At 32.4% G+C, this 27,864-nt stretch overlaps 1 protein-coding gene across 6 annotated transcripts in view; it reads right to left on the bottom strand.

Annotated features, from left to right (window-relative positions):
* Window positions 1–11,872: 11,872 nt before the first annotated feature.
* The window catches only part of LOC118195479 (uncharacterized), a 191,622-nt gene continuing 175,630 nt past the window's right edge, over window positions 11,873–27,864 (bottom strand). For 5 of the 6 annotated variants that reach the window (XM_085810071.1, XM_085810075.1, XM_085810073.1 and 2 more), the window contains 2 exons: window positions 25,404–25,445; window positions 11,873–12,165 (listed from right to left, as the gene is read on the bottom strand). In XM_085810071.1, coding sequence (XP_085666197.1) covers window positions 25,426–25,445 — 20 coding nt within the window. In that variant the 3' untranslated portion in view covers window positions 11,873–12,165; window positions 25,404–25,425. The remainder of the gene's footprint in view (window positions 12,166–25,403; window positions 25,446–27,864) is intronic. The other variant, XM_085810072.1, reaches the window with a different exon arrangement.

The raw sequence follows: 27,864 nt of genomic DNA, 5'->3' as shown, positions 1-27,864 counted from the left end.
CAACCAAAATAGCTGATCAGTAAAGTTTTGTGCTGCACATAAATTCCAGCACTTATATAATTTTATGAAGTTTCTATAGTCCTTTGTCTAATACCAAATGCAATTTTTAATGGTAATGGAATCTTGTTCAATATAATAAATTAATTAGCGTGTAAGGTTTATCCCAAGTTTTTAACAGTTATCTTTAGTTAAAACTACTTTTCTATCTCTCCTAATTTCAGCTTACAATTTCCTGCCAGAGTGTGTTTTTTGAATCACGGTTACTGCAAATGAGGAAGAGCGGTATTTAAGTTGAAGTTCCACTGACTTCGTTAGAGAGCCAAAGATTCTGACTAGAGCGCGTTTGCCATTTGGCTCTCTCTCTAAGCAATTACGAGGCCCGGCCGTATTTCAGGCCCTTGAAAGCTTCGTCAGTTAGTTAACATTTAGGGGCCAACGCCTTAGAATTTTGATAGCTTCGGTCATATCTTTTTAGTTAAGCATTAGTCAAGTTTTATTTCTTAGTAGTCTTGAGTTCCACTTATTGTCTCCCGATAATTGATAAAATTATTCGAAAAATTCGTTCTACTGCATTTATAACTACATTAGACCTGACGTCAGGCTATTTTCAGATCGCAGTGAAACCCGAGGATGTCGAAAAGACATCATTCATTACGAAATCGGGCGTTTATGCCTTTGAGAATGCCGTTTGGCTTAAGCGGATCTCCGGCTACATTTCAGAAGGCTATGGATATCGTGCTAAGGCCAGTCTTAGGCAAAAGTACAATTATTTACTTGGATGACATTATAGTTACCAGCGAGACGATAGACGAACACATTAAACATTTGGAGGAAGTTTTCACTTTGATAAATGAGGCCGGCTTCAATGTAAACCCGAAAAAGTGTAAGTTTGCTGCCAAGGAGCTTTGATATCTAGGTTATAAAATCTCAAAAAAAAGGTATCGAGACTGTTAATTCCAAAATATTAGCGATTAAGAGTTATCCACATCGAAACTAAAATTTTCTTCCTTTTCGAGCGTGTGTTCTTATTATAGAGTATTGATAAAGGATTTTGAGAAGATTGTTGAACTCTTGTTAGTTCTTAAACGGAAAAAAAAAAAAAAAAAAAAAAAAAAACCTAGATTCCCGCGGACAGCTGAGGCGAACACGGTTTTTGAACAGTTGAAAAACGCTTTAGTTCTTAAATTCCCAGAAAGGGATCAAAATTTAAGAGATTGCTGCGAATGCATCGGATTACGCAATTGGCGCAATTCTCTCCCAAAATAGGCAGCCAATAGCTTTTTTTTAGTAAAACGCTTAATCAGACTCAAAGGAATTACTCGGTAACAGAGCGAGAGACTCTCGCTGTCTTACTAGCGGTGCAAAAATTCCGCGTTTATTTTGGGAAGTGCCTCGATAACAGTATACTCAGACTATGCGGCAGTTGGTCGTTTGTATTCGACGAAAAATCTTTCGCCCGGCTTATACGGTAGACGTTAAAACTGCAAGAGTTTAATCATAAAACATACACCGGGGAAGGATAGTTGCCGATGCCCTATCAAGAATTAAGATCGACGAAGAAGGAAATAACAATTAGCTGTGCTCGAAAGTAATTGAATGCCGTGAAACAATAATTTCGTGGTTAAGAACGGACCCTGAATTCAAGGACATTTACGCGTATCTTGAAGACCCCGAACATTTAGAGGATGTGGACTTAACGGCTATTCGCAATAGGGCGGCTAATTATGAAATAATTCATAAATTACTGTTTTACACGAAAATAACTAACGAGAATCAAGAAAACCGTTTAGTGATCCCAGCGAGTCTAGGCCACTAGTATATTCTAGAGGAACTGCACGATTCGCCAATTTCGGAATTAGAAAAACTTTGAAAAGGGTCTGCGAAGCGGTTTATTTCCCGCAGTTGCAAAGGGTGGTTACGGGGTATGTCAGGTCGTGTCTTTTGTGCCAATTAATAAAAGACGTTTATTACAATCCAGCCGGGTACTTAAATAACATAAAAATAACTTTTTCAAGTGAATTGGTTGGCCTTCATTTGCTCGGACCTTACCCTAGAACAAAAATAAACAAAAACAGATATTTGTTAACCACAGTAAATCATATCTCAGAATGAGTTGAAATAGTACCCCTTAAACGAGCATCAGCAAAAATAGTCGCAGATTCGTTTCTAAATAAGCATATTTTAAAACACGGGGCCTCAGTAAAAGTAATATCAGACAACGGCAGACAGTTTGTGAGTAATTTATTTAAAAATGTTTGCATAGGACTTGCCATACGCCATCTAAATATGGTATCATACAGAAAGCAAACGAATATTGCAGAACGTGTAAATAAGAATATTGTAAAAATTATTCGGGCCTACGTTAAGAATTATCACGACCGCTGTGTCAATGAGTTAGGTTTCGCCTTGAGAACAGCGAACCATGATACAACACAAAAAGCCCCCCGCAGAAGTGTTTTTAGGGAGAATGATTTTAACACCTCTGAACAAGCTTTTTTTTTGTGCAGCAAAGGCAAGAATTTAAATTGAAAGATATCCAGGCAATTATAAATGAGGCCATGAAAAATTCCGATGTAGTAAGGCAGAATTACAAACTTTCCGATGATAGAAATAGGCAAGATGAAGAATATACTGTCGGTCAAAAAGTGATAAAATTGAAACATTCGTTATCGTCTGCACCCGAACACAGGCAAAATTTGAACCCAGGTTTGAAAGGCCGTTCATCATTGACAAAATTAATTCAATATTTTATTTAAAGGCTGCAAATGGCCAGCAAATAATTGCTAAATATTGATCAATTAAAAGCATTTACAGTCGTACTTACTTTCAAGTTTTACAAGATTTATTGCACGATTCTGGACGCGAGCAAAGAATTTTATCCAGTCAGACTCCGAGGTGGAATCCCACAACAGAAAAGAGGAAGCAGGCGCGAAAGGGCGAAGAAACACCGGCCAAACATATCCAACCGGCACATGGTTCAGGGTCAGCAAAAAAGAGGAAACTACGAAGAACCGTTCAGGAAAAAGTGGATCCACAACCAAAGCCAATACCGGATGTGAAAAGTAAAAGAACAGCAGATGCCGTTCCAGTAATGAATTTATTTCTTAGTTCTCTTGAGTTCAAGTCCGAGTGGAGGCTTTCTGTACGCTCTAAGAAAGGAGCCGACTGATAATTCTTATTTTGAGGAATAAAGGATAATTAACCCGTGAGTTTACGTCTCTGTTTCCTGAGCTAAAACTTGTGTCATTGCAGCAAAAAAATGATTTAATATGCAGTTAGAAGCATATTGTAACATTCGTTATAATAGAATGATCATTATAACCAGCACTGACTGTACTAACATTCCCAACAAGAGTGCCTTAGAATCGAGATACAGAGATATAAGATGCCACAGTCAGAGAAAACTGAAGATTCAACATTCAACTATTTAGATAAACGGTGTTAAGTTTTTCTTTAAAAATGAAGAGAAGTTGTTTCTTCAAAAATCGAACAATTCATGCTAAAGCTTTTTTAAAATTAGCTTTAGAAGTTCTCCACATATAACATCACTTATAAGAAACTAGCATAGTTCCTTTAACTTGGATAACTTTCATGAATTTTAGAGAATTTAATTCACTACATGTTAAGTGTTAAATGGAAATCAAACTTTAATACTTTTAAACTAACGAAACATTATTATGACAGATGTTCTCAGAGAGAAACTTTTATTAAAAAAAAAGAAGCTTTTATTTCATTTTCTAAAAATCAAGGTCATTAAACTTTTCCCAAAAGGTTAAAATTTCTCAGGATTTTCCTGAAGCAAAATTCAATTTTGAGCCAATTCAATTTCTCTTTATACAAGTTTAAATTAAAAGCATGTCGAAGTTCCCTGTTTTACATATTCTGTTTGAAAACTTCTGCATATATTCTAAGAACTTCATTTTAGCTCAAAATCAGGTACCTTAACTATTTTCAAACCTTACAATTTGCTTAAGTAATTCAAATTCTTATGTACATGCACTATAGGCTTTTAATGATATAGCATAAAATATATTTTTGGGGTAATTATATATATCTAGTGCAAATTCCCAATGTTATGAATAACACGTTTAAACTTCTCATAACTTATTAACTTTGAAAGTAATTTAAAATCATAAAAAATTACTACATTTATCACCTTCTGAAAATTATGCATTTTTATAGAAACTTACACAGATAATATTACCTTTATTATTTCATGAGATAATTCTGACATAGAAAATATTCTGAGATAAGTAGAACTGGAGATGCTCTTATATTTGATGAATGACCAACATTTTCAGTCACACGTTCTTTCTCAGAATGCCAACCATCAAGGTGGTGCTCATTCTTTGAAAATGACTGATTTTACATGTTTAATTTTGCCAGCAGTGCTTAAGAAATATAAAATATTATATTCTGCTACTTAAGCAATTCTCTCAATTACTGTGCAGAAGTGTTCTTCATAACATTTTCTATGTGTTTAGACACTTTATAACCGGATCCATACAGCCAGAGTCAGCATTTGAAGAAATAACTCTGCAGAGACCTTTTCAAACACTGTTATACAGTAAATAAACGAAAATAAATTTTTCTTTTTTCTGTATTTTGTGACAAAACCCAAACACTGGTATTTAGTTTGCTTTCAAGAATTTCCACAACAGAAATACTTGATAAATTTTCTTTTTTGATGAAGAACTGGGTTCATGGAAGAACAAACACAGATGTATTCTTTTAATGCTGTTCCAAGGAATCAAACCCAGAATGAAATTGAGAATTTTCAGCAATTTTTCTTACTCAGCCTTCAACTCCCCATGAAAAAACTGGCTGCTGGGGAGTTTTAGCGTTTTCATTGTGCATTCTACCTAGTTTCTCTTAGAAAGTCCTCTGCAAAAGTATTCTTTTTCTGAAGCAGATAACCCTTGTATGCTTTGCCATAACCCAAATAATCCAATCTTACACAGTAATCAATTGCAACGCAGTTAATATTCTGTAAATTAAATGAATTGAAGAAATGTACAAAAGAGTTTAGTTTTAATCTGCTGTACATTTAATTTCATTCAAGCTTGTCATTGCTATTCACTGAAGTTCAGATGGCTAAGAAGATTAAAGGCTAAGACGGAATTATTAAATGATTTTATAGAAATGGAATTAGCAAGATTCAAATTTTTACAAATTAGGATTTTCTTATTTATTTATGGTGATTTGAAACATCACTTTTCTCACTCACAATATTATCTTAATCACAAAACATTTAGAGTCAATGAAAAGAACAGAATTAGGGATCTAGAGATAATAAGTGCAAATGGAGAGGGAAAATTTCACTGCATACACCTTTTATAAAAGTTACAATATTTGTTTATGAAACTTGAAACATAAATATATGTTTTAATGTTAGATAATACATTTTTTTATGCTGTAAGAACATATATTTATTCTTTTGTTAATTTTTGACTAATTTATACACAGGGTTCGTACACATTTCTGCACACAGAAATTAAGTACTTTAAGGACCATTAATGAAAAAAATTAAGGACCTATGAGCAAATGGGAACTGAATAAATTCAATTAGAAATATTAACTATGCCTGAATTTCACTTTTGTAATACCATTTTAAAAATAAAATAGATCCCTAAGTAGTATGCATTATTACTAAACATGGATTAATTAACTTTGAGAATAGAATAAATTTTTTGCAATTTATCAAGTAGCATTAAATATTTCACACTGAACATATTTGAAAGAAGATAAGTGACATTTTATTTATGCTTTACTACAGATAGCTTTATGTTGATTTTTTTAATGTTTCATTTTGTCACATACTTGCTAAGTCTAGAGGTTTAGTAAATAGTACTTAAGCAGTTAACACACTTTAAGGTTCCAATAAGTCATTAAAGCACCAGAGGTGATAAGTTGTTTTGTATTAAGTTTCACTAGATGCAAAGAATAAGTTTTACTTGAATTTTACATTTCTGTATATAATCTTGTTATCAGTATTTATCAGTGAGTATTAATGAAAGGCAATAACTTGCTTTAACATGTAGAGAGAATTTTTAAGGGTAAGCAGTCAATTATAAATAACTAAATTAGGTAATTAGATAACCTTAGTCATTATGAATTTACATGGCCACTATTAAATTTTATTTTTTAACAACATTTGTTAAAAAAAGCCCTATTAAAATCTAACAAAATTTCACAGTTTAAAATACATGCAATTTATGACACTTATTCTTAAACAATATTAGGATAATTACACATTAAAAGCTTAAAAACATTTATGTTTTGTAACAACAACACTCAACGAAATACTTATCCTTAATTTTAATTTAAAGCCTTCCCAAGCATTTTGGCTAGTTTATATTGATTTCCCTCTTTTTAAGCATCTTTTCTAACAATTAGAGATTTGTCTCTATATGCAAACCAGTGCTCTCGCTAGTTTCTGCATGCTTTATCTCCTAACTTGTCAACCTCTCCACAATTACCCATGAGGGTTTACTTGATCTGATAAAAGTTAAATGATCCAAAACCCTCGACAGACATGAAGGAAATTATCGCTATGTCTGAAAGTAACTACAATATCATACAGAGGTTTAAATAAGCCTCTTTTTCAAAAACAACTTAGAAAATAATGGCATGTTCTGATGCTAACAAAATCAATTACAGCTCACAGTGACATAATTAAACAAGAACAGACATTCAAACTAAAAATGTGGACTAGTGGTCACGGATTATACAATTTAATTTTAATTTAATCTGGCTCAGTAACTCTATCATATGAGGAAATATAAATGGGAAATTATAGTAAAGGCTGAAATCATAAATGATTGGGTAATTTACATGATAATGTAAATAACTGCACATATCTTTGAAGAATAATTTTCTTTATGTATTCAGTCTCTTTCTTCAACATGTTTCCTTTTCATTTCAGAATTTAATTAAGGATTTATGTTATTCTAAAAAACACTAAATGCATTTAGAATGCAGAATACAATATGAAGATGTGTAGATATGCAAATTTTTCATTTGCTCGCCTATTCATCACATGATAGCGCTGATAAAGGTTTTGACAAGTTCAGCAGTTGTTTTATCAAGTGAAAAGTTTTATGGCAAAGACTTAATTGATAATTTTGAAAGTTTTGGTATGTCTTACTAATTTTATTTGGATGATTTTATGCAAAGCCATATTGTTAGAAAGATCAAAGAAAAGCAAAAAATAACAGATGTTGCCGGGTAGTTCACCATCGCCCATAGTGCTGTTTCATGGCTGTGGAAAGCATTTAAAACAACCCGCAGCATGTAGGTCATGCATGGGCAAGATTATGTTAGATCTACGATATAACCCATACCTGTAGGAGACAGGCACACTGACCTACTAGAAAGAAATCAGCATACTGCAGCTCATCATGTGACAGATGAATTTCTTGCTATTACAGGACAGAACATCTTCTGAAAAACTGCAGCCTGATTTTTGAGATACTTAGGATTATACACTCACAGACCTGTTATGTGTGTCCTATTGTCCAGACAGCACTATACCACCCATTTGCAATGGTGTCGTGAGCATCGTAATTGGCCTGAACAAGACTAAGCTTGTGTACCATTCTCAGATGAAAATAGGTTTAGTCTGTCATCAGATTGCAGATGCCAACTGACCTGGTGTAAGAATGGTACTGCTTATTGTCCTGAAAATATCCAGGAAAGAAACTGATACCCGAGATGCAGTATCATGGAATGGGCAGACATCATAATCAATAGTTGCACACCCCTACACGTGATTGCAACTCAGATATGTTGATGATATATACAACATTTGTTAAAAAAAGCCCTATTAAAATCTAACAAAATTTCACAGTTTAAAATACATGCAATTTATGACACTTATTCTTAAACAATATTAGGATAATTACACATTAAAAGCTTAAAAACATTTATGTTTTGTAACAACAACACTCAACGAAATACTTATCCTTAATTTTAATTTAAAGCCTTCCCAAGCATTTTGGCTAGTTTATATTGATTTCCCTCTTTTTAAGCATCTTTTCTAACAATTAGAGATTTGTCTCTATATGCAAACCAGTGCTCTCGCTAGTTTCTGCATGCTTTATCTCCTAACTTGTCAACCTCTCCACAATTACCTATGAGGGTTTACTTGATCTGATAAAAGTTAAATGATCCAAAACCCTCGACAGACATGAAGGAAATTATCGCTATGTCTGAAAGTAACTACAATATCATACAGAGGTTTAAATAAGCCTCTTTTTCAAAAACAACTTAGAAAATAATGGCATGTTCTGATGCTAACAAAATCAATTACAGCTCACAGTGACATAATTAAACAAGAACAGACATTCAAACTAAAAATGTGGACTAGTGGTCACGGATTATACAATTTAATTTTAATTTAATCTGGCTCAGTAACTCTATCATATGAGGAAATATAAATGGGAAATTATAGTATAGGCTGAAATCATAAATGATTGGGTAATTTACATGATAATGTAAATAACTGCACATATCTTTGAAGAATAATTTTCTTTATGTATTCAGTCTCTTTCTTCAACATGTTTCCTTTTCATTTCAGAATTTAATTAAGGATTTATGTTATTCTAAAAAACACTAAATGCATTTAGAATGCAGAATACAATATGAAGATGTGTAGATATGCAAATTTTTCATTTGCTCGCCTATTCATCACATGATAGCGCTGATAAAGGTTTTGACAAGTTCAGCAGTTGTTTTATCAAGTGAAAAGTTTTATGGCAAAGACTTAATTGATAATTTTGAAAGTTTTGGTATGTCTTACTAATTTTATTTGGATGATTTTATGCAAAGCCATATTGTTAGAAAGATCAAAGAAAAGCAAAAAATAACAGATGTTGCCGGGTAGTTCACCATCGCCCATAGTGCTGTTTCATGGCTGTGGAAAGCATTTAAAACAACCCGCAGCATGTAGGTCATGCATGGGCAAGATTATGTTAGATCTACGATATAACCCATACCTGTAGGAGACAGGCACACTGACCTACTAGAAAGAAATCAGCATACTGCAGCTCATCATGTGACAGATGAATTTCTTGCTATTACAGGACAGAACATCTTCTGAAAAACTGCAGCCTGATTTTTGAGATACTTAGGATTATACACTCACAGACCTGTTATGTGTGTCCTATTGTCCAGACAGCACTATACCACCCATTTGCAATGGTGTCGTGAGCATCGTAATTGGCCTGAACAAGACTAAGCTTGTGTACCATTCTCAGATGAAAATAGGTTTAGTCTGTCATCAGATTGCAGATGCCAACTGACCTGGTGTAAGAATGGTACTGCTTATTGTCCTGAAAATATCCAGGAAAGAAACTGATACCCGAGATGCAGTATCATGGAATGGGCAGACATCATAATCAATAGTTGCACACCCCTACACGTGATTGCAACTCAGATATGACTGGTCAGTGATAAATTTTTCATGAACAATAATGCACCATGTCATAAAACACTAGCTGCTCAGGACTGTCCACACAGTGAGGATAATTAATGCCTCGTCAGACCAGCACTTTCTCCAGATCTAAACCTCATTGAAAATATTTGGGCTTTGACTTGCTGGTCAAAACTGTTCTGCAACAAGAATAGCCTCATCCATGTATTGATAGAGGAGTGGGATCCACTGTATTAATAGATACTGTATAATGTGCAAAGCATGATGCGATGCGAACAAAGTTACATTGCAATCCATGGTGAACACATCTTGCATTGACATTTTTCTCAAAGATGCCTGCTGTCATTTTCCAATTTCTCAGTATGCAGCATCATTCTTTTACTTTTGGATGTTTCAAAACCTTCTGTATTTTCCTGAACAGTGAATTTCCAAACAGTGTGGCAAAAATATTTTATTATATTTAAATTCCAGCTTTGCTACACTGCAATTTGAGATCCATCCTTAGTAACTGTCTAGCAGTGTATCTCTTAGCTAAAAGTAAAACATGATATACTATTAGCGTGATTTCCTTTGGTGTGTTTACCTATTATGTTGTTTGTTTGTACCTTGAGTCATTCATTCATTCCTTAAAATAGTAAATAATAATAATTATTATGATAAAGAAAATTTAAATTGGTGAAAATTTCATATAAAATGCAAAATAAAATTTTACATAAAATCCCTGTCAATTTAGGGCTTCTATCATTAACCCTCTGAGCGACCAGGGTTTTCACTAAGAAAGTACAAATTTCCCAAAACTACTATGAGAACAAATTATTCTTTTTATTTTAATTTAAAAACTCTCCTGGTATTTCATGCCTGGATTTGTCTTCTTTTGATATATTGCCTTAATTTCTCTGACATATTTTAATATGCACATATATATACATTCTTATAGATATGACAAAAAATATTCTAGGCCGTATATATACGGCTTTGCTGCTTAGAGGGTTAATCATATATTTTGCATATTTTTTTTGGAAATCTACATTTCACATGGCATATTTTCTTTTTCTCAAACTTATTTATACGTCTCCTCTCTTACCTGAATGCAGCAAAGCCAAAATAAACAACAATTGATGGCATGAATGAGGCTCTAATTTTGACTCCACTTACCTTTGTTGACAACAACAAAAAAGGGGAGAAGGGGGAGGACACTTCATAATTTTTGCTGCAAAAGATTGTTATTGTTTTCTACCTCAGTACCCTTTAAACACATATGCCTCTTTTACTTAATAATTAACAAAGCCCTAATAAAAACTTTGCCATTCAAAAACTCTTGAATTTTTAAAAATTTATTTATTTATTTATTTATTTTTTTTTTTTTTGAGTCCTGTAAATCATGGCAAATATAAAATGAGACAATTTTGATTTAAAATATTTAAAATTTCCTTATTTGAAAAGCTTAAATAATGAAAAAAACCCCAAGATTTGAGTCCTAGGATTTAAAATTCTTTTGAAGATTTGCTCAAACTGAGGATTAAGGCAGACTATCCTTAAAAGTGTAACTGATAGTTCACTTTTAAGGATAGGCTGGTTGCATCTACTGCATTAATTATTTAAGCCTATATTTGAAACCAGTCTATTTGATTATAAGTTAAATTGGGTGGGAAACACTAAATTATTTTTTAGGTGAAAAACTACAATACTTGTCTTGAAAGCTAGTGGACTGAATGAGTTTAAATTTTTCATAGAGAACGACTAGAGCCAAATGAATACTGTATTTACTTGTGTACTATTTGTATTACTTAACCCTTTTTCTTTATTAATTTTATTTTATAAAAATTGGAAAGGGGAATAATTTAATGCTTGAAGGACACATATACAATAGGAACATAAAAGTATTCATAGATAAACTACCATAACTACCCGAACATTATTTATTTAAAAGAAACCTACTTTCCAATAACAATACACAATAATATTAACATTGTAATACCTAATACACTTCTTCATTTTTACTCCGCTGTATCTTGAATCTTCCATGTTCCCACTATTGCCCACTGCTACTCTAGTCAACTATTTAAACAGCAAAAAACAAATCAACAGGGTTCTGCATCAAATTTTAAACTAAATTCTTTTAGCTTTAGTTAATGCGTGCATATACAGGACATGTATGTTCCAAACCCTATGAAAGGTTACAGCATTCTGAAAAGTGTGGCTAGTGAACGTAAGATTTAAGATCAATCCAGCAGTCTGGTCTCAGTACAACACACTTCCAAAGATGCATTTCTGTATATTATTCTCTTCCTGAGGAGTCCTATACATGAAGTCAAGTGAATGCTTTGAAATTTAAGAAATATAATGAGATCCACTTTTGGAATATGTCACTAATCACTTAATCTAAAAGAGAATTGAATTTTTATGCTGTTTTTGTCAATTCAAATCATTCACAAAAAGTAATGAAAAAAGCATTTATTTAATATATACATAAAGTAAAATTCATATTACCAAAATAAGGATAAAAACATTTTACTTAAAAATGTAATTGTAAAGTTAAAAAACATGCAATAAAGATTTAGATGAGGAAATAAAATGATATAATGAAGATTTAGATGAGGTTTCAATCTCTGCTTTTCTACTCAAATCTCAAAACTTTTTCACTCTAAAAAATGTTCTATTCATATCAACCACACTTCTCGGGATCGCCCAGAATAACAATTCTCACATACTGTTTTCTTCAGTGTAGTAAACTGTAAAAAACATAAAACAACTAAATTAATAAAACAAATCCATGTTAAATATTAGAATGAGATTACTGGAAGAGGAATGGATAAATTGCTGGTTTAAAACAACTGTAATCATAAAATACAAAACTTCCAATGTACACCAAACGATGCTGTAAGAAAGTTTTATAATGATTAATTAATTATCATTAAAGCAGATAGTTCAGAAAAACACCTATGAAAAGTAATTAAATTCTTCCACTAATAAATATTTCACAATAAAATTCTTAGCACTTCCTATGCAATTTTGGCCTATAAGTGGCCCTTACTGAACACTGATAGTTCTGTGAAATTAACGAGTTCAGTTAGCCACTTCATCAAATCAGAGTAAGATGCTTATAAAATTAAGAAATTCAGTTAAGTCAGTTCATACAAAACATAGGAAAAAAACAGGGTTCTCAAGGAAATTCAGCTTTTGATTTCCTTGATCAAACAAAATTAACTAGTTACGAAATGAAGTATGAGTAACTGAATAATATATTTACTACAGAATAAGACATATCCAACTCTGAAGGAAACATTTCATTCTCCAAAAGAAATCTAAAGCAGCACATCATTCAAAATAAATAAAATAAAAAATTAAGAAAATATACCTCTTCTGGTACTACCAAATAAAACTAATGGGCTTAGACTGGATTTAAAAAAATCTTTAATTAATGTAGTTATTTAAGGTAATGTAAAGCTCATAAAAATATGGTAACATAAAAAAAGTATAACTTTTAAACTACTCTGAAGAACATATCACTAATCAGATATGATATACATTGTAGTTAACTTCATTTGCTTTTGTTTTTAAAATATGAACTTTTTATTATTTGAGAGGAATAACTCCCTGATCATCTTTTATTTCCTTTTCTTTCTGGGTAAGTGGGAATACTCAAAGAGGGAGTTCATATGTAATATTAAAAGCAAGGTTTATTAGAAAAGCAGAATTCACCCACAAGGTCCGTATATACTTCTGCACATGGATATTATGGATCCTCAGTGAAAAAAATTAAGGACTCGCAGCAAATTGCAGATAACAAATATGATCTAATATTTTAAGATAACTGTAAAACAAATGAGAATTACATTCTCTTTCTAAAATGTATCAAGTAATTAACATTAATTTAGGAATGCAAGTTTCTGAAATGTTCATATTTTATACTCATATTATTATTATTTACACTTATAATTAATAATACAGTACAAAGTCTGTAATCCAGATGTCCATAATCTCGAATGATCTATAATCCGGACCTCAGAGCTACAAGCTTTCTGCGCATGCGTAAACGTATAATACCTTTACGCATGTGCATAGTACATTTACGCATGCACGTTTAATGTATAACGGATGGTATAAGCTAGGCTAAAATTATCTAATTATCTATTTCAGTTAATGTTGCAGATTGCATTCTTCCTTAATCTTCTAATTGGATCCAGCTTATTATTTTTTGCAGACTGTTAGAGCAATTTTATAAAAAATGAGCTTGAACTTTCGATTATGTCGAAAACAGGGTTCGTACATATTTCTGCACACAGAAATTAAGGACTTTTAGAGCAAATGGGAACTGAATAAATTCAATTAAAAATATCATCTATGCCTGAATTTCTCTTTTGTAATACCATCCTAAAAATAAAAAAAAATCCCTAAGTAGTAGGCATTATTACTAAACATGAATTAATTAACATAATTATTAATAAGTTTAAGAATAAAATAAACTTTATACAATTTATCAAGTAGCATTAAATATTTTACACTTATAACAGTTGGACATATTTGAAAGAAGATAAGTGACATTTACGTTTTACTAACAGTTAGCTTTATGCTGATTTTTTTTTTTGTCTCATTTTATCACATACTTAGTCTACAGGTTTAGTAAATAGCAGGTAGATTTTAAGCCAAACAGCATAGGTTAAAATGAGAAGTAAGATCATTATCAGCATGATTCACAACAAAAGACTGAATGTTGTCACCGCTGCTGCTTGTCTAGAGAGAGACCTGCTGATAATAATAAACCTGAGAGCAGTGGCATAGCTAGAACTCTTGGGCCCCTATGCAAAAAATTTTCCCGGCCCCCCAATAAATTTACTGCGCTTAAAAAAGGAGGGAAGAAAGTCTAGATTTGCGGAGATTTTTAAATAAAATCCAGTAGGTTTTACATGCAAGTATATTTCAAGTTTCTACATAAAATCTGCACCAATCCAAGTTTTTTTCCACTTAATTTAGCTAGTAACTAACTGGTTATGCTATAAACTAACAGACAACACGATAAGTAAACGTACAAAAAAGAAATTATACTAATATATAGCACTCTGTGATCAACTGAGCTTACGAACATGACTTATGCAATAATATACAAGTCATAAATAAGAACTTTTATAAAGTAAATGATACATTTATTAAATATAAAACATAGTTATCATAAATTTCATAAAGAAAACTATTTGAACATACAAGTTTTGTAAAAAATATGTGTGGTAAAGTTTTCCCCCTTTCTTTTAAGAAAATTTTTTGGTACCCTAAACTACTCAAATACATGATTTTTATACGTATTTTAAGTTTAAATACGTAAATGTAGTTCAGCAGGACATTCATGGGCCCCCTAAGCCTTTGGGCTCTTATGCGACAGCATTCCTTGCATACCCTTATTTACGCCACTGCCTGAGAGGCCTGATGAAGGCACGGTTGGCAAGTGTTGAAAGTTAGTCAGGCTCTTTTTGATGCAGTTAGTGTCCAGTAGTGTAGAGTTCCAGGAGTTGTAACTCAGTTAATATACATTAAGGTTCCAACAAGCCATTAAAGCACCAGAGGTGATACGTTGTTTTGTATTATTTTAAGTCTTACTAGATGCAAAGAATAAGTTTTACTTGAATTTTCACATTTTTGTGTTTTATCTTGTGACCATAGTGAGTATCGATGAAGGGCAATAACTCACATTAATATGTAGGCATAATTTTTAAGGGTAAGCAGTTAGTTATAAATAATTAAATTAGGTAATTATATAATCTTAGACATTATGGATTTATATGACCACTATTAAATTTTATTTTTTTAACAATATTTGTTAAAAAGCCCATTAAAATCAAAATCTAATAAAAATTTAACAGTTTAAAATACATGTAATTTATGACATTGATTCTTAAACGATATTAAGATACATTAAAAGCTATAAAACATTTATGTTTTGTAACAACAACACTCAACGAAATACTTATCCTTAATTTTAATTTAAAGCCTTCCCAAGCATTTTGGCTAGTTTATATTGATTTCCCTCTTTTTAAGCATCTTTTCTAACAATTAGAGATTTGTCTCTATATGCAAACCAGTGCTCTCGCTAGTTTCTGCATGCTTTATCTCCTAACTTGTCAACCTCTCCACAATTACCTATGAGGGTTTACTTGATCTGATAAAAGTTAAATGATCCAAAACACTCGACAGACATGAAGCAAATTATCGCTATGTCTGAAAGTAACTATAATATCATACAGAGGTTTAAAGAAGCCTCTTTTTAAAAAAAGAACTTAGAACATAAAGGCATGTTCTGATGCTAACAAAATCAATTATAGCTTACAGTGACATAATTGAACAAGAACAGTTAAATTCAAACTAAAAATATGGACTAGTGGTCAAAGATTATACAATTTAATTTCAATTTAATCTGGCTCAGTAACTCTATCATATGAGGAAACAGAAATGGGAAATTATAGTAAAGGCTGAAATCATAAACAATTGGGTAATTTACATGATAATGTAAATAACTGCATATATCTTTGAAGAATAATTTTCTCAGAAAGAATTGATTCATTTCTTTGAAGTATGCATTTAGAATGTATAGAAAAAGCAGCTAATTTTATCTCTTTAGTAATATGAACATTCAGAGGAAATATGAAATATATATGGTAAAGGCCTTGTGACACACCGTAAAACAAAATCTAGAAACAACAAAACTTTTAAAATTTAGAGCAGGCATTGGAAGCAGAATTTAGAAAGGCACTAAGAAGCAGAATTAGGATCCACAGAGATGGCACCAGGTGGAAAAATGCCTAGTGCCAGCTCTCTGTATGACACATTAAGACATATTTGATGAATTTTTTAAATTGTAAGTTTTCAATTCTTTATTAATAAAAAATCCTCTTCTATAATACATGCTCCTGTGATAAGATTAAAAGCATTTTTGATATTTCCCACGTTTGTGTCTAGTGAAAAGTAGAGAAAATAAATGGAGATAAACATGTTAAGAAAAAGATTCTAGTATCAGGATTCAAATATTATGTTTTCATTGTTCTTCCAGATGTTCTCCAAAAAATAAGAAATTCATCGCAAACTTTCCGTAAAATACATCTATTACTTGTTGATACCATGGAGACATTTTTCATTTTGCCACATATTTCTCGAATCTTCTAGAATCGTGGGTCTATAAATCTTGCCTTCACATTTTTCTAAACTTTCCAAGCTGCAATGTCTAAAACACTAAAGAACAATTATCCTTACCAATTCTGTAACAGCAAAAAGCCAGAAATATTTTGAAAAAAAAAAAAAAAAAAAAAAAGAGAAGGGAAAAAGTGTAAATTTAATTTTATAGAGAAAACTGATGCATAGTCTGAGAATTTTGAATATCCTGAGAGAACTGCATGGGAAAAACTCTTACTATGAAAAATTAAAACAACATTTTTAATTTAATTGCATAGCTAATTTTGCTTTTGCCAAGAGGTGTTTCGTAAATTGTGCTTTATGGCATTTAACCTTGTTTATTTTTCAGAATTCAAAATATTGTATAATAAGTTGCCAAAATGAAACTTTATAATATGATAGCGAAAAATAAAAATGCTTTATTTTAATGTTATTTTTTAAATATAATTTCAATATATTACCATTACTTTAATGAAATTTATCAATGTTATGATGTTTTAAAAAAAAGCACAGAAAAATTCGCAGATCTCGAAGTTAAAAATATCTGTAGAAACTGATCTTAAAACTGCCAAATTAAGAACTGTTTAATAAAAGAATTCACATCCCCAAAAGCAAAAAGTTGTTTACTCTTTATTAGAAAAAATGAATTTTGAAATGCTTATGTTTCACTTCTTGCTTAGAAACTTGAGTATCCCATAATTTATACAGTCAAAAGTCGTTAATCCGGACTCATCGGGACTTCAGCGATTCCGAATTATCAATTTCTTTGGATTATAGATCATCAGTTTAAATCTGGTAAGATGGCACGCAGAAATTATAAAATTAAAAATATGAAACCGTAATTTATGAAATAAAGAGCAATTATGGTCTAAAGAGTATCAAAATGTACAAAAAAAAAATAAGCTTAATATTTATTTGTTTACTTTATGAAACATTTCTTTCAACGTCAGTTGTTTAAGTTGCTTCGTTTTATGTGATAATACTTTCTCTATAATTCTATAAACAGACATAATTTCTTCTTCAGTTACAATGTTCCGCTGTTGAAGTCCTATAACTGCTGTGTCGAGAATACCGACTAATTTGTCAATTGAAATCTTTTCGTTTTCAATAACCTCTGTGTCACTTTCTTCACTATTGGAAGCGAATTATAATGACGAGGAATTTGATTTAAATCATATCAAAGACGGAGTGCATTGAGATGAAATACTACATTTAGTAAGGAATTATAACCCAAATAAAATAAAAACATCTGCCCTGAAGATAAGGATAGTGCTGACAGATCAACTTCCAATTAATTTTACATTATCAACAGTTTTGATTCAGCCAAGATCGGCTTTGCGTGGTGAATCAAATCTTTATTCTCACATATAGCCAATTACTTGAGCAGATATTTATTCAATCATAATTAAATATGATAAATTTCTATGTACATAGGTTTCTAACAAGAAATAAAGTAGTTAGTTAAGCAAAGGCAAAGTGACTTTATGTTGACAGAGCAGTAAGGGAAGAAATGACGTACTTTATTGTGCCAAGAGTATTCATACCAAGTCTGAGGTATGAAGTAGAGCTAATCTGTGATTGGTTAGTATTAGTTTTAGTTGTCCTTTTCCAGTAGCATTACATAACATAGAGAGATCTCGAATTCGGGATACCAGATGAATTTAGGGAGAGATCACCAAATCTACAGATGTTAATTTTGAGGTCACCAATTATTTTTTTTAAAGAAGCTATTGAATTTTCTTATATCTTACATATACATATTTCCCTTCCACATTTGTATACACTGCATGTACACTGAATTTTTTATTATAGTTACTGCTGGTTGTAGACTGAATCAGAACTATGATGTTACTGGAGAAGAAATGTAGCAGCAGCTCTCTCTACGCATAAACATTATCCTTGTTGTCGTGAAATTTAGTTTCTCTAGAATGATAACAATAATTAAAGGCTTGCTACTTGATATTTGAAATTCTAAACATTTTGTTTATTACTGTGAATTAAAATATGCCTAATCCATGGAATTATCATTTAATTTATTAAATGATTTCATGTATTGACTGTATGTAGCATTGATGAAAGGCACAAATGAGAATGTCCTAAAATGGCTATTGTTCAATTTATTAATTATTACCTTCAAAACTAGTCCCATAAACATATGGATATTGTGCTGCTTCTTACTGATGTCCAATAAGCATTACCTATGTGTTTAATTTGCCAATCCGTGTCTATGCATGAATGAATCAATCGCTCTCTCTCTCTCACAAACGTGTATATACATTTTCATGAACTGCTGATGGTTGTGTAGAGTAGTCGGGATCTTTCTATTTGGAACCAGGAATAATTTTCTTGTTTTATTGTTCTCTTTTACATTTTAATCGACATTGCAGTCTAGCTGTTTATTAAATTCCAATTAATTATTACCAAAATAGTGCACATTGGTCTTTCAAAATTTTCTTCTGAATTGTCAATTTTTATCACAATACTGCACATCAGCATTCTAAATTTCACTTTGAATTTCCTAGGATATAATTTCCTTCATATTCTCTAAAACATTATTAAATTATACATATACGTGTGTCTGTATAAGAATAATACTTACTTTGTACAGACTAATTTTTAAATGTATGCCATTCAGGAATTTTGTACTGCATACTGAAAAATATTAGCGCAGGGAAAGGGAATGCTTCTGCACCAACCACTCTCATGAAAGTCAAATAAAAAAAGTGATTTAAAAATAGATTTTTTTTTTAAACATCACATGGTAAATGATCTTGAAAGACAGTCTAATAACCAAAGGCCATATTTTCTTCACCAAACATTTCGGGGCCCAAGAAGGTTGATAAATGAAAAGTCAGTTAATATTAATTTTAAAAAAAAATATTTTATTTATACCAAAAAGAAAACTTAAAAATATTTGTAATATATTAATGAGAACATTGTGGCCGTAATTGTTTAACAACAATATCTTTTATGTCCACATCAATATTTGTTGTGGCAAGTCTAATTATATCTTCAAGAGTGGAATCTTTTAAACTGTTTCCACATTTTGACTTTATATACACTCAAGAGCCAAAACATTATGACCACCTGTCAATAACGAGTTGGGCCACCTTTGGCGCGCAACACAGCTTCAACCTGCCTTGGCATGGATGCCACAAGTCCTTGATAGATGGCCGGAGACAGATTGTACCAGATGTTGTAGCAGTGGTCACGCAAATCCGAGATATTGCGAATTGGTGGTCTTTGACCTCTGAGCTGCCGTCCCATGACATCCCAAATGTGTTCTATCAGATTGAGATCCGGTGAGTTAGGTGGCCAGGACATTAACTGGAAATCAGCATCATGTTCCTGGAACCACTCCAACACAATTGTAGCCTTGTGACACGGGTCGTTGCCCTGTTGGAACATTCCATTTCCAGCTGGAAAAACAGAGGCCATTTAAGGGTGCAACTGGTCCACAATGATGTTCAGATAATGCAGAATTCATGGTCTGCTCTACCACAACCACGGGTCCCAGAGACGCTCACGAGAATGTCCCCCAGAGCATAATACCGCCACCACTGGCCTGTATATGACCAACTGTGCATTGAGGGAGCAACTGTTCGCCTGGAAGACAGCATATCCTGACACGGCCATCGGCGTGATGAATGACAAACTGTGATTCATCTGACCAGGCAACTCTCTCCCACTGATCCATGGACCAGTCGAGATGTTCCCGGGCCCAGCGCGGGGGCAGCTGGCGATGATGCTTGGTCATCAAAGGCACACGAGTGGGACGTTTGCTGCGTAGTCCCCTATCCAACAGTGTCCGCTGAACAGTGTGCTCCGATACTTTTCTACTTGGCCCTGCATTGTATCCGGCTGTCGTCTGAACCACTGTCTGGCTCCGGTTTTGCTTCACCATGCGAGACAGTCTCCGACGACCTTTTCCTTTGATAGCGTGTGGACGTCCAACACCATGTCGTCTACTGCTGGTTTCACCGTCATTCATCCACTTTTCATACGTACTAACAACTGTAGATCGCGAACAACCCACGAGTCGTGCAGTTTCGGAAATACTTGTTCCGAGCCTTCGAGACATTACAATCTGCCCTCTATCAAAGTTGCTTAGATACACAGCCTTTCCCATCACACACAGAAGTAAGTGAAAGAATGATTCTTCAGACTCTCCAGCAGCACTTAAATACCACTTCCACCTGATCACGTGCCTTCCACGTCATCCAGGCGCGTTCATTGCAAAATGTAGGGCTGGTCATGTTGTTTTGGCTCTTGAGTGTATTTCATATCGGAGTATGCACGCTCGCAGATATATGTACTTTCAAATATTGATACAATTTGAAGCATAAAATCTCTCAATTTTGGATATTTTTCTTTATCTAAAAATTTGAATATTTCTATTCCAGTTACTCCACGAGATGTAAAAAATGCGTCAGCCTGCAGGTCGCATAATTCTATTTGATATTTAAGATCAACGGAGTTGATATCAATATTAATTGGATCACAAAATAAATCAATAGACGGTTTAAGATCATCAAATTGAGAAAATCTTTCATTGAAATCTGTAATTAGCATATCCAATTTTGGAAGAAATATTTTAAAATTCGCTTCTATATTACATTCCTTCATAGATCTCTTTGGAAGATTCAAAATGAATATTTATAAAGGCAACACACATTTTGATCTTGTCCTTGCAAGGATTTATTCAAAATATTTAAATAATTTGTAATGTTCATAAGGAAAGCAAGTGAATAAATAAAATTTTTATTAACTAAATTTGTTGTCAAATTTTCATCGATAGCAATTTCTGCGAGAAAAAAATGAACTTCTTATGTAAAGAATCTTCTCAAGCACTTTCCAGCACTTAACCAACGAACGTTACTATGTAAAAGCAGGTCTCCATACTCAGTTTCCAATTCATCCAAAAATGTTTTAAATTTTTGGTGTGTAAGAGAACAATTTCCGCCACGAATTAAATTAGTAATTTTGCAAACCTTGTCCATTACGCTTTTTAATTGTAGGGATAAACTTCATAATGCCTCCTGATGGATAATACAGTGTAACATACAACATGTTATTCCTTCTTTTTGCAAAAGTCCCGCGAACCCAATATTTTTGCCCGTCATAGCTCTAGCACCGTCAGTTACAATAGCAGTGCACTTGTCAAATCCGCCATACTGATCTACTGAACATTTTAATTGTTTGTAAATATCTTCACCTTTTGTTGTTCCATGTAATGATTGTAATTTTAAAAGTTCTTCTGAATAATTATAGTTTTCATTTACAGTTCTTATAAAGATAAGCATTTGATTTGTATCGGAAATGTCTGTGCTTTCATCCAATACTGCCGAAAAATAGCAGCAACTAATTGATTATGTTTTCTAATTTATTAGTGACATGCATGCTAATCTCGTTTACATGTCGGCTTACAGTCTGGTGAGAAAGTGATACTGTTTGAAATTTTCTTATCATTTCGTTGTCATTAAATGCTTTACTATTTCTAAACAAACTTCAAACGATGCAGCTACAGATGCTTCTTGAAATTCTGGTTCTTGATTAAACTAAATCGTTTGATGATCCAGCTGTTTTTCATTTTTTTCATTAGTGGTATTTTCATGTCTCACATGTACGAATGATACTTTTTCATGCTTGAACGATAATGGCCCTTCAAGTTATATTCTTTACACACAGCTATGATTTGTAAACATTCCAAACAATGGGGTTTACCATTCTTGTTCAGAATAAATAAATAATCTATCTCCAAGCGATCTTGAAATTTTCGATTTTCAAGGTCTATTTTTCTTTTATTAGTAGCACTCATATTCAATAATTATTTTAATTAATAAATAAATATGGAATTAAGTTAATAATATTATAACACAGTCACCTCTCAACAAATTCTAGACAAGACTGCACTCGCATGATTGTATGAATCAACCAAATAGTGCAGGGTAGTGTGCGCATCACGTGCGCCAACCATACATAAACAACAACCAACCACAAATATAATATGTGGTGCCAACGTTGAGCCAACCATCATCAGACGTTAAACGGATTGCTGCTGTATTCAGCCAGGTTAAGTGAAGTTACGCAAACTAAATAGTACCTACTTTAAATTAAAATTAGATTTAAATTTTCACATAGTAAAATAGTTTTAATAATAATAATTTAGTTACATAAATTTATTCATAGTAAAATGCACTCGTGGGGCATAAAAATAATTTAGCGGGCAGTATACGGCCCGTGGGCCGCCAGTTGGACAGCCCTGATTTATAATGATAGAATAGGGACACTATTTTTTTTAAGCTTACTAAGGTCAGCTACATACATATGAAATTTTTGAGTCCTTACCATACTAGATGAAATTTAATATACACTTTAAAACTTTGTGAAATGTAGTTAAAATTTAGGAGGAATGTTTCTGAATAGGAACGAAATGACATGTCATTTTAAAAAAGGGCTCTTTTTTTCCTTTTTGGGGCAGTTAAAAAAACACATTTCTGATATAAAAAATATATAAAAATGTAATATAAAAAAACCACAAATTGTCTATTTGGTTCTCGACTTTCCTTTTACCTACTGACACTTACGAAAGGAGACACAAAACTGTCCCCTTTACCCCCCAATTTTTAGCACAATGCATTCTGCTTTCATGCACTTACATTTCACATTTTCTGACAGGGTTCATAGCCACATTTTAGTTAAAAAAATAAGCACCTATAAGCACTTTTCAAGCACATTTTAAGGAAAAAATAAGCACCTGTCTAATTACATTATACACAACTGCATAACCTTAAAAGAAAAATTAAGACTTATAATTTAAAATACAAGCAATGCAATATTTTATTTATTAAGAAAATGAGCATTACTTCAACCATGGAAAACAATTTTTTTTTTAAATTTTAAATGACAGTTCAATTTACAGAATTAGTTTACAATGAGAAGAAGGAAAAAAAAAAAAAAAACTATGCAGAACTAAACTATATTAGAAGATTTAATGATGAAATTTCAGTTCAAAATATAGAAAATAAATAATAATAAGCCATATTAATTGTATTCGTTTGGCACCTAATAAAAAAATACAGTTTATTTTTCCACTCATATTAATATTTAAATAATTTAACTTAAATCAAAATTCTGAACAATTTCTAAATTTTCATTGCATAACAGTTTTCCCTTAACATATATTCCAAGCAAAGTAATTTAAGTAAAAAAGAGGCACATTTCTGAAATCAGAAGACGGGATCATGCAGTCTCCTTTAACAGTAAAAGCTTAACTAACCCATATCCATATACTCGGAAATTGCCAAATATTCCAGATAGTAACTGGAAAAAGAGGAGTGGGGGAGATTGTAGCCGTTCTTTAGATTTCTCAGCTAAATAAATGATTTTGACATTTCCATATGCACATCATATAAAAATAGACCAACGGAACTGAGAAATATTCTGCTTAGAAAGCACAGAAAAACTCTTTTAAGTGTTCATAAACAAATCTCAGACTGAACATAAAAATTAATTATCTCTGCAAAATACCGCAAACGTGTATTATTGCGCAATACGTGCGGCGTAATTCTTCCACATGTGATATTATGCAATCGAAATCAACAGCTGCCGGTATTCGGAGAATAAAGAACTAAATAAAGGAAAAGAAAGAGACTTACTAATTTGGGGTGTTTCTGATTCTAAGTTTCAACAGAATGGATTAAATTTCCGGAATAGAATCAATCTTGGCTTAGGTTGGGTAGACCGCAAAAACTTTTAGTCCTATTCAATCCAGATTGGACAGTGGGGGGGGGGAAGAGAGAGAGAAATTATTTTGACTATTCGATTACTTTCCTTTTATTCAAGCCATTCTGAATATTATTCCCTAGAAAGCTAATCTGTGTAAAAACACACCCATTTTTGGAAGTTTATCTACACTTCAGCAGTTACTGCAACTATATTATTATAAATATTCATGCATATACTCATAATATAAGCATAATGATCATAATAAAAACGAATATGAACTGACCACGTGGAACGAGTATGCAAACTATTAATATCTTGATATCTTGATAGAAATTCAAACGTGTGTAGTATTTGGGTGGGAGGAAAAGAATACCGAATGTAAAAGAATTTTCTACCATTTTCGCAATTGTTTGATCAATAGAATGACGTGCACCTGTCTGTACTCTCGCGCGCAATGCAGAGAAAGGGGGGAAAAGCAATTTCCAGGAGTATGATTCACCATCTGACATTGCATATAAGGAAGAAAAGTTGTTTATTTAGTTTCGGCTTTGGTACGGAAAAAAAATGCACGTTCATTAAAAAAAAAAAAGCACTAAAAATAAAAAAAAAGTAAGCACCTATAAGGGCCTTTATATTTTATTTTCAAATATAAGGACTTATAAGCACTTGTAAGGACCGCTACGAACCCTGTCTGATAACAGATTAAAGTTCAAAATGCAGTAATTCTTACGTTCAATGTGTAATTGTATATTAAATCAGAATATACATTCTTTCAATGCTTACATCAAATCTTTCATTAATATATCGAAATTAAGAATATTACTTTGATAACTAGTTTTTAAAAATCACCAATACAAAAGAAAATTAATTATCAGATCTCAATCGGGACAAACATCATTTTAAGCACTTATTAAAATGAACACATTGGAAAAAAACAGCTTAATAATTTTTTCTTCAGCTATTTGATAAGCCATATGGTTTACTATTACAATATAACTTAATATTAACTTTTTATAGCATTTAACAAACATTCTTTGATGAGAAAGGAAAAACCCACAGTAAAGTAAAATTGATAAAAACTTACCTCACCTTGAAAACGGTCCCTTCTACTTAACCATGCTTCTAGCTGCAAATAAAATTCATCATTATGAAAAGGGAGAATCAATGATTTAATACCAAAAATGTTTAACTTAAATATCAAGAAAGAATAAAAATGTTTAGTTAGCATTCTGATGAAAGATGAGTAACTTTTCGTAAAGCAAAAATAGAGTGAAGTATCAATTTACTTACAGAGTTAATTATTTCTAACTGATTAATAGAGCTGGAAAGGAAATTAAATTATTTTTACATGCAACAGAACTTAAATCATCAAGACCAACTGGATAAGGAAAAAATTTCTTTTCTTTACATTAAATATCTACATACTGTAACGTAAGTAAGGAAATTTTACACTTTTATTTATCCTGTATTATTTTGACAAGGATAATACAATTTAAAAGTATAACTTTTTTCACTAAACAAAATGCAAAATACAACTACTTCATTGAAACTGATTAACAACATTATTTTTTATTTGCTTAACCATATAGCCAATTTCTATTTCAAGAAAATTTTTTTTAAAATTAGTTTTAACATGTTTAATCCTTAAAACAAAACAAACAGCATTTCACTGCAGCAAACAAACACAACATTTCTTACTTTTTTAATTATTTTAACAAAAGATTGCATTCATCTGCATTTAATTAAGCGCATTAACTACTTCTATTGAACTACAAATTAAATTAAGATATTATCTTTTTCACTGAGAGAAAATAATGAAATAAAAAATGTAATTCATATATAACTGAATGACTTTTAAAAAATAACAATGATTTAAATGGCAAATACAGAATAGTGCTGTTAGTACTTGAAACATCAAGCATTCAGTTCAGCCTGATTGTTCATTCAACAGCATGCCTGCAGCTACCTGAATTTGAAGATGATATAATGATTGATGCTAGAACAATGAGTCATATAGTTGAAGAAATTTTGGAAATTCAGTTTTCAAGGCCTACAAGATCAAGAGTGCATCTTAAGCTGTAGTTGTTTGAAGTATAACTAGTGATTGTGTTCTGTGATACTGAGAACAGATGTATGAATACTTCTGTGGAAAGTTAGAGAACTGTAAAGTGTTCTTTTTGGTAAAATAAACTTTATCAAACTGTCATCAGCTCTGTGTGTATTTAATCTACTATGAACTCGTATGCAAGCAAGAGTTTTTGGTGTCAGAAATAGGATTGAAATTGCCAGAGACAAGAGTGATGGAGGACCATCTGAAACAGACGGTGGCAAGCTTTCTTGCATTCAAAGAAGAGATGAATGTGGGCAAAGAATCCATTAAAGAACAGATGGAACAGGAACTTAAGTCAGTTCAAGAGGAAATGAAAAGAGAATTACTGCAATAATAGAAAACAAATTTGAAGATAAAGAGACATCGGTGAAAACTAAATTGGAAAAATTGAAGAAATGCTTTCTACCGCCAAACAACATATTGAAGGTCTTCTGCTGTCAAACAAGAAATTGGGGAACGATTTCTGCTGCTCAACCACAAATCGGACAAAACGTTTCTGCTGCAGACATCAAGGAAACTGACAGCTTAAAGAAATCTATAATAGCAACAGGAAACAATTCTGATGCTTTCAAATTCCTAGCCATGTCTTCTCGTACCTCTCTAAAACTATCCACACAGAATGGGAAGACATCTTGGTCAGGGTCCAAAATTCAGCTCTTTACAGTGGAAAACACAGCCAAATGGGATTCCTAAGCTAAGGCTTGCCACCTCGCAACTTTTCCGAGAGAGAATGCAGCAAATATACTCCAAACCAGATGCTAGACTTTGAAGTTCTACCTGATGCATTGCAGCAGCATTTTGGAAAGAAGTGCTTGAAAGACTACGGTGGGCTTCACTTAAATACTCATGAAAAGAAGCCCACATACACACTCCAGGAGCTCACCATGGATGGTGAAAGGCCTTCTCATCTTGCTTTTTTGGACTGCCCAACAAAAACAAGGGAATTCCTGTTCCCGTCTTACCTTCATCGATGGCATTCAGGATCCTGAGATACAGAAAGCCCTGCAAATCTCGGATGTCAAGCCAACCCTAAAATGCTGTAATTGTGGAGATGAAGGCTATGTAAAAAGGGAATCCATAACATCCCAGAGCGCAGAACTTACGACCGCTCTCCAGCAAGAAGACAGATAACAAATTAGTGGCCATCTCACACAGTGGAGGTTGCCAAATAATGAGAAGCTCCATTTTAAAGCACTTCTAATTTCTGGAATGTGTGGCAATAGTAATGTATTCTTGATTATGGGACATAGAAATTGAGTCCTTTGCAATATGACCATTGATACAGGAGCCATAGTATCAATGGAGCAAATTTGGCTCAACAACTAGAACGTGAACTTAATTGCCTCAGCACTCATTAACTTATCAAACTCCATCATCCCATTGAGAGTTGCCAACAAGTGATAAAACGAAAATCATTAGAAAAGGCAAGTGGCTT

This window comes from Stegodyphus dumicola, chromosome X2 (assembly GCF_044657685.1).
Source record: "Stegodyphus dumicola isolate Sdum_Otavi_A_Nest chromosome X2, ASM4465768v1".
Taxonomy (NCBI): domain Eukaryota; kingdom Metazoa; phylum Arthropoda; class Arachnida; order Araneae; family Eresidae; genus Stegodyphus; species Stegodyphus dumicola.
Note: the sequence above shows the minus strand (reverse complement) of the source record. Positions and strands in the feature narration are given on the sequence as shown.